General features: G+C 38.0%; 1 protein-coding gene across 1 annotated transcript in view; it reads left to right on the top strand.

Moving 5' to 3' along the window:
• Positions 1-1,172: 1,172 nt before the first annotated feature.
• ANXA10 (annexin A10) overlaps positions 1,173-8,891 on the top strand; it is a 108,296-nt gene continuing 100,577 nt past the window's right edge. The window contains exon 1 of the mRNA XM_028104337.1: positions 1,173-1,295. Coding sequence (XP_027960138.1) covers positions 1,173-1,295 — 123 coding nt within the window. The remainder of the gene's footprint in view (positions 1,296-8,891) is intronic.

The following is an 8,891-nucleotide window of genomic DNA, read 5'->3' as shown; positions in this document are numbered from 1 at the left end:
AGTCCCTGAAGGATTTTGAAAAGATGAGTAACATATCTAATTTACTCTGTTTCCTGTGTGAAGAATGGACTCTATATGGTAAAGCAAGTTGTCAAAGAAGCTCTGTGAGGAGGATTTTGCAGTAGTCTCAGCTTGGATTAAGACAGTTGTGGTGGAAGAGATGAAAGTGAGTGATCATATTGAGGATATATGATAAAGATAGCATCAATAGGACTTGCTGATTCTTCAGGGTAGATAAAGGTAGTAAAAGATGAGACCTAGATTTTTGGCTAAAGCAACTCAGTGGATTGTAGTGGCATTGACATAGAAGAGCAAATTTGTGGTGTAAAGCAAAAATGTGAATTTCTTTTAATATAGTTTTAGATATTTAAATGAAGGTGTTGAATCAATATTTTGGAGCTCAGAGACAAGACATGAAATTGAGATTCATAAATATATGGATAGTTTTAAAGCTCAGGGATTAAAGCTCAGAGATTAAGTTTGACAATAAAGGGCAAGTGTTTACATAAAAACAGAAAAAGATCGAAGACCAATCCCTGGAAATTTTCTAAATATGGAAATTCAGAAGAGGAATTTACAGTAAAGGAGATTGAGAAGTTGCAACCAATGAAGTCAAAGTAAAACTAGAAGAGAGTGGTGTTCCAAAAGCCAAGTGAACAACATGTATCAAAAAGGAGCGATAAGACAACTCTTCCAAATAAGATAAAAACAGAGAATAAGCCACTAGATTTACAAAGATTACCATCATTCATGACAAAAACAGTTTCAGGGTAGTGGGGAAAACTTGACTGAAATGATCTGAAGCATGTATAGTTAAAGTAGAGAAAGGGAGTATAGGGAACTGTGTGAAGGACCTTTCCCTATGTAGAGGAAAAGAAAAATGGAGTTGTAGCTGGTGGAGAGTGTAGAGTCAAGGGAATTTGTTCTCTGGTTAGTTGGTCGCTTGCTTTTTAAAATGACAATTGCTATGACATATTTTGGGGCTAATGGAAATATTAAAAGAATAAAATGATGATGAGAAGAAATGGGATGATTTCAAGATTAAAAACCTTGTATAAGTTAAGAGAGAATGCATAAGTCAAGTGCTTGGACACAGATAGGAAAAGAGCCTAAGTTAGGAGCAATGACCATTATTACAGAGGTTGAGAAAGAATATAATTGTACAGACGTACATGACGGATGAAAACGTCATGATTTATATTAATGCATACTTCCTCAGTGAAACAATAAAAGAGGCATCTGCTATAAGTTCGAAGTGTGGAAGAGTGTGGGGGTTTGAGGTTCGGCGAAAATCAGTACGTGAAATAGACCTTCAAGAGAGTAGAAAAGATGAGCAGGATTTTCAGACCCAATTATCACATGCTTGATGTTTTCTGTCATATATTTAAGTTGTACTCAATCAATCTGTTTTTATTGTGTATATGTGTTTCTTATTGTGATGTGACCATACATATTTCTCTTCTTCCATAAACATTTTGACTGCACACTTATTAAATTTAGATCAACCAACATAACACAAACATGTGAATTTTATAGTAAACAACAGACTTAGCAAGAATTATTAGTGTAATTTGTAAGCCCTGCACTTTTTAATGGTCCAATAGTTACTTCATTAGTATTAATGTTTCCAAAGTACACAAATCTACATTCTAAAAAGAACATCAACTTAACTATGGATATAGGACAAAATATCCTTCACTCCAGTCTGGAACATGGGACTTTGGAAAACCATCATCATTTAAAATAAGAGTAATTACTTTTTCTCAGATGTTTATTGCTGTTCTAACTCTGTCAAAGTCAAAATTATAGACTTAATTATTTTCAGACATGATATGAAATTATTAATACATCTTCTGTACATTTGCCAAGTCTTTTCAAGGGACTTAAAGATAATTAAACAATAAGAAAGAAAATTAAACATTAGCATAACTATATAGGTCTTTATTACCAGGTAACAGAAAGTTTGACCAAAAATTTTCCTATTTATAAAGTTGCTTTTCCTCAGTTATGTTTAATTTTAACTATGACAACAAGATGTATCTAAGAAAAGAATAAAAGCAAAACCAGTAGTCATTTAAGAGGTCTTGCTTTTCGGTGTATTTACTGGAAATTGAAATGAATGATTATTATGACTGAATAGCAAATCCTTCTGAACCAAATATGTTTGTCAACTAACAAACTGATATTTTGATAATAAATTACAATGTTCAAATCACTCAGAGCTTTACAGAATTGAGTTACATTCTTTTTTAAAGATTTATTTATTTATTTTAGAGAGACAGAGAGGGAGAGCACACAGAGAGGGAGAAGCAGAGAGAGAGGGAGAGAGAGAATCTCAAGCAGGTACCCCCTGAGCACAGAACCCAATGCAGGACGGGATCTTACAACCTTGAGATCATGACCTGAATCAAAAAATCAAGAGTTGGATGCCTAACAAACTGAGGCATCCAGGTGCCCTGAGTTACATTTTTTTTAATGTAGTATTCAATGATTCATTAGTGGTGTATAATACCCAGTGCTCATCACATCACGTGCTCTCCTTAATGCCCATCACCCAGTTACCCCATTCCCCAACCCACCTGCCCTTCCGCTACCCTCAATTTGTTTCCCAGAGCCAAGAGTCTGTCATGGGTTGTCTCCCTCTCTGATTTCTTCCCATTCAGTTTTCCCTTCCTTCCCCTATGATCCTCTGTGCTATTTCTTATGTTCCACATATGAGTGAAACCATATAATTGTCTTTCTCTGATTGATTTATTTCACTTAACATAATACCCTCCAATTCCATCCATGTCAATGGTAGGTATTCCAAGTTACATTCTTGTAACAAAACTACCATTCCTACCAAAGTATTTATCTGAATACACTTTTCAGAGTTTACACCTATTAAAAAGGTAAAACTAGAATGTGTATTATACTCTCTCTCATTCTGTCAGTAACATTCATCCCTGGATACATGTACTCACTGAGAAAGTAATTTATCTATTTCATTTATTACAATATATTTTAAAGATATTTATGGTTTTGGCAAAATGTGCACCATTACTCCAAGGAAATCTATCAAGAAGAAACAATTTTAACACTTAGAGGCTTATGTTCACAGGAATATTTTAAGATTTATTTATTTATTTTAGAGAGAGAGAGAGCACATAAGCAGGAGGTGGGAGGCAGAAGGAGAGGGGCAGAATCCCAAGCAGGCTTTGACCTTCCACTGAGTGCTGAGCCAAGTTCAGGGCTCGATCTCACCACCTGAGATCATCATATGAGCCGAAATCAAGAGTTGGCCACTTAGGAGGCAGACGAAGATGGCGGAGGAGTAGGAGACCTGGATTTCGTCTGGTCTCAGGAATTCAGCTGAATAGGGATCAAAGCATTCTGAAAACCTACGAACTCAACAAGAGATCAAAGAGAAGAATAGCAACAACTCTCTGAACAGAGAAGCGACCACTTACTGGAAGGTAGGACGTGTGGAGAAGTTAATCCGAGGCAATATTCGGGAGGATAGACGGTGGGGGAGGGGGCCTCTGTCTGCCGCTTCTGGCACGTGATAGAGCCGAGGAGCACAAAATCGGAACTTTTAGAAGCTGGCTCCGCTGACGGACATCGCTCCAGTGGCTAAGCGGGGGGTGGAACCCTTGCGGGACAGTGTGGTCTCAGGACCCTCGGGGTCACAGAAAGACCGGGGGTGCCTGAGTGCAGCAGAGCTCCCAGGTATTGGAGCAGGGAAGCCGGCTGCAGAGACGGAGCCGAGGCGCGGGCTCTCAGCTGGGGGTTGCCATAAACTGTGATCTGTGGCCCAGTCGGGCCACTGCTCCTCCAGCAGGGACCCAACAAGCAGCAGATCCAGGGAGACTCCCCTCCCTCCCCCGGGAGGAGCGGCGCAGGAGCGCACTGCAGGGATCTGCTGGATTTGGAGACTCCACACGGGGTCGAGTGCCAGAGATAGAAACGCTCAGTCACAGGCCGGGTGAGCACGCAGTGCAACCGGAGACCAGGGAGACAGGATTGACTGCTTTTCTCTGGGGGCGCACTGAGGAGCAGGGGCCCGAGTTCTCAGCTCCTCTGAGTGGAGATTGGGAGGCCACAATTTTCACCCTGGTCCTCCAAAGCTGTATCAGAGCTTGCAGAGAACAAAAGCTCCTGAGAGCAAACCTGAGAAGCTTGCTTAGACCGGACAGAGAAGGGTGGGGCAATTCCACCTCCGGCAGAGATATTTGGGAACCACAGCAACAGGCCCCTCCCCCAGAAGATCAGTATGAATGGCCAGCAAGCCAAGACCAAGTTTACCGATCAAGGAGAATGGGAGAACTCCAGCGCTAGGGGAATACTGCACATAGAATTCATGGCTTTTTTTTACCATGAATCATTAGTTTTTCAAAGTTAATTTTTTTAACTGTTTTTTTTAATTTTTCTTTTTCCCTTTTTCAACCAACATCTGATTAATCCCTTTTTTTAAAAAAACATTTTTTATTTTTCATTTTTAGAGTCATATTTTATCCCTTCATAGTAGTTACCCTTATTTTTGGCATATATATAAGTTGTCCTCTCTTTAAAATTTTGAGATACAGTTTCATCTAACAGATCAAAATATACCCTAAATCACTAGTGTATGGCTTTGTTCTAGTCTCCTGCCTGATCACATTCTCTCCCTTTTTTTTTAAAATCTTCTTCTTTCTTTTATCAAACAACTTCTTATCTTATCAGTTCCTCTTATAAAATCTTTTATAATTTTCATCTTTACAGTCATCTTCCATCCCTTCATTGTATCAACCCTTATTTTGTACATATATAAGTCTTTCTTCCTTTAAAATTTTAGGAGGCACTTTTTTCTAACAGACCAAAATATGCCCAAAATCTAGTGTGTGGCACTGATCTATGCACTAGCCTGATCATATTTGATCATATTCTGGTTTTTTTTGTATTGTTCTGTTTTTGTTTTTATCTTTTTCTTTTTGTTTTTTTTTTTCTTTCTTTTCTCTTTCTTTTTTCTTTCTTTCCCTTTCTTTTCCCCTGGTTTCAGGTCTTTTATGATTTGTATAGAGTATATTTCATGGGGACAAAGTTAACCTGTTAGCATTTTGTTCTCTCATTCATCTATTCTCCTCTGGACAATATGACAAGACGAAAAAAATCACCTCAATAAAAAGAACAAGAGATAATATCATCAGCCAGGGACCTACTCAATACGGACATTAGTGCAATGTCTGACCTAGAGTTCAGAATCATGACTTTAAATATACTAGCTGGGCTTGAAAAAAAGCGTGGAAGTAATTAGAGAAACCCTCTCTGGAGAAATAAAAGAACTAAAATCTAACCAAGTCGAAATCAAAAAGGCTATTCATGAGGTGCAATCAAAAATGGGGGCACTAACTGCTAGGATAAATGAGGCAGAAGAGAGAATCAACGATATAGAAGACCAAATGATGGAAAATAAAGAGGCTGAGAAAAAGAAAGAGAAACAACTACAGGATCATGAGGGCAGAATTCGAGAGATAAGCAATATGATAAGACAAAACAACATTAGAATAATTGGGATCCCAGAAGAAGAAGAAAGAGAGAGAGGGGCAGAAGGTATATTGGAGTAAATTATAGCAGAGAACTTCCCTAATGTGAGGAAGGAAACAGGCATCAAAATCCAGGAGGCACAGAGAACCCCTCTCAAAATCAATAAAAATAGGTCAACACCCCGACATCTAATAGTAAAACTTACGAGTCTCAGAGACAAAGAGAAAATCCTGAAAGCAGCTCGGGAGAAGAGATATGTAACCTACAATGGTAGAAATATTAGTTTGGCAACAGAGCTATCCACAGAGACCTGGCAGGCCAGAAAGGACTGGCATGATATCTTCAGAGCACTAAACGAGAAAAATATGCAGCCAAGAATATTATATCCAGCTAGGCTCTCATTGAAAATTGAAGGAGAGATAAAAAGCTTCCAGGACAAACAAAAACTAAAGGAATTTGCAAACATGAAACCAGCCCTCCAACAAATATTGAAAGGGGTCCTCTAAGCAAAGAGAGAGCCTAAAAGCAGCATAGATCAGAAAGGAACAGAGACAATACAAAGTAACAGTCACCTTACAGGCAATACAATGGCACTAAATTCATACCTTTCAATAGTTACCCTGAATGCAAATGGGCTAAATGCCCCAATCAAAACACAAAGGCTATCAGATTGGATTAAAAAACAAGACCCATCGATATGCTGTCTGCAAGAGACTCATTTTAGACCCAAAGACACCCCCATATTGAAAGTGAGGGGGTGGAAAACTATTTACCATGCTAATGGACACCAAAAGAAAGCTGGGCTGGCAATCCTTATATCAGACAAATTAGATTTTAAACCAAAGACTGTAATAAGAGATGAGGAAGGACACTATATCCTACCTAAAGGGTCTATCCAACAAGAAGATCTAACAATTGTAAATATCTATGCCCTTAGCATGGGAGCAGCAAATTGTATAAACTAATTAATAACAAAAGCCAAGGAACACATTGACAACAATACAATAATAGTGGGGGACTTTAATACCCCCCTGACTGAAATGGACAGATCATCTAAGCAAAATATCAACAAGGAAATAAAGATTTTAAATGACACATTGGACCAAATGGACCTCACAGATATATTCAGAACATTCTGTCTAAAAGCAAAAGAATACACATTCTTCTCCAGTGCCCATAGAACATTCTCCAGAATAGATCACATCCTAGGTCACAAATCAGGTCTCAACCAGTACCAAAAGATTGGGATCATTCCCTGCATATTTTAAGACCACAATGCTTTGAAACTAGAACTCAATCACAGGGGAAGTAGGAAAGAACTCAAATACATAGAGGCTAAAGAGTATCCTACTAAAGAATGAATGGGTCAACCAGGAAATTAAAGAATTAAAAAAATTCATGGAAACCAATGAGAATGAAAACACAACTGTACAAAATCTTTGGGATGCAGCAAAGGCAGTCCTGAGAGGAAAGTATATACCAATACGAGCCTTTCTCAAGAAACAAGAAAGGTCTCAAATACACAACCTAACCCTACCCCTAAAGAAGCTGGAGAAAGAACAGCAAATAAAGCCTAAACCCAGCAGGAGAAGAGAAATAATAAAGATCAGAGCAGATATCAATGAAATAGAAACCAAAACAGTAGAACATATCAACGAATCTAGGAGCTGGTTCTTTGAAAGAATTAATAAGATTGATAAACCCCTGGCCAGACTTATCAAAAAGAAAAGTGAAAGGACCCAAATAAATAAAATCATGAATGAAGGAGGAGAGATCACAACCAACACCAAAGAAATACAAACAATTATAAGAACATATTATGAGCAACTCTATGCCAGCAAATTAGATAATCTGGAAGAAATGGATGCATTCCTAGAGATGTATCAACTACCAAAACTGAACCAGGAAGAAATAGAAAACATGAACAGACCCATAACCACTAAGGAAATTGAAGCAGTCATCAAAAATCTCCCAACAAACAAGAGTCCAGGGCCAGATGGCTTGCCAGGGGAATTCTACCAAACATTTAAAGAAGAATTAATACCTATTCTTCTGAAACTGTTCCAAAAAATAGAAATGCAAGGAAAACTTCCAAACTCGTTTTTGAGGCCACCATTACCTTGATCCCAAAACCAGACAAAGACTCCATCAAAAAGGAGAATTACAGACCAATATCCCTGATGAACATGGATGCAAAAATTCTCATCAAATACTAGCCAATAGGATCCAACAGTACATTAAAAGGATCATTCACCATGATCAAGTGGGATTTATCCCTGGGCTGCAAGGTTGGTTCAACAACTGCAAATCAATCAATGTCATACAATACATTAATAAAAGAAAGAACAAGAACCATATAATCCTCTCAATACATGCAGAGAAAGCATTTGACAAAGTACAGTATCCTTTCTTGATCAAAACTCTTCAGACAATAGGGATACAGGGTACATACCTCAATATCATAAAAGCCATCTATGAAAAACACACAGTGAATAACATTCTCAATGGTGAAAAACTGAGAGCTTTCCCCCTGAGGTCAGGAACACGGCATGGATGTCCACTATCACCACTGCTATTCAACATAGTATTAGAAGTCCTAGCCACAGCAATCAGACAACAAAAAGAAATAAAAGGCATCCAAATCGGCAAAGAAGTCAAACTCTCACTCTTTGCAGATGATATGATACTTTATGTGGAAAACCCAAAAGACTCCACCCCAAAACTGCTAGAACTCATACAGGAATTCAGTAAAATGGCATGATATGAAATCAAAGCACAGAAATCAGTGGCATTCCTATACACCAACAACAAGACAGAAGAAAGAGAAATTAAGGAGTCGATCCCATTTACAATTGCACCCAAAACCATAAGATACCTAGGAATAAATCTAACCAAAGAGGCAAAGGATCTGTACGCAGAAAACTATAAAATACTCATGAAAGAAATTGAGGAAGACACAAAGAAATGGAAAAATGTTCCATACTCATGGATTGGAAGAAAAATATAGTGAAGATGTCAATGCTACCTAGAGCAATCTACACATTCAATGCAATCTCTATCCAAATACCATCCACTTTTTTCAAAGAAATGGAACAAATAATCCTAAAATTTGTATGGAACCAAAAAAGACCCTGAATAGCCAGAGGAATGTTGAAAAAGAAAAGCAAAGTTGGTGGCATCACAATTTCGGACTTCAGGCTGTATTACAAAGCTGTAATCATCAAGACAGTATGGTACTGGCACAAAAACAGACACATAGATAAATGGAACAGAATAGAGAGCCCAGAAATGGACCCTCAACTCTAGGGTCAACTCATCTTCGACAAAGCAGGAAAGAATGTCCAGTAGAAAAAAGACAGTCTCTTCAACAAATGGTGTTGAGAAAATAG

This window comes from Eumetopias jubatus, unplaced genomic scaffold (genome assembly GCF_037043125.1).
Source record: "Eumetopias jubatus isolate StellerSeaLion01/CBP00866 unplaced genomic scaffold, mEumJub1_p1.0 scaffold_2, whole genome shotgun sequence".
NCBI lineage: Eukaryota > Metazoa > Chordata > Mammalia > Carnivora > Otariidae > Eumetopias > Eumetopias jubatus.
Note: the sequence above shows the minus strand (reverse complement) of the source record. Positions and strands in the feature narration are given on the sequence as shown.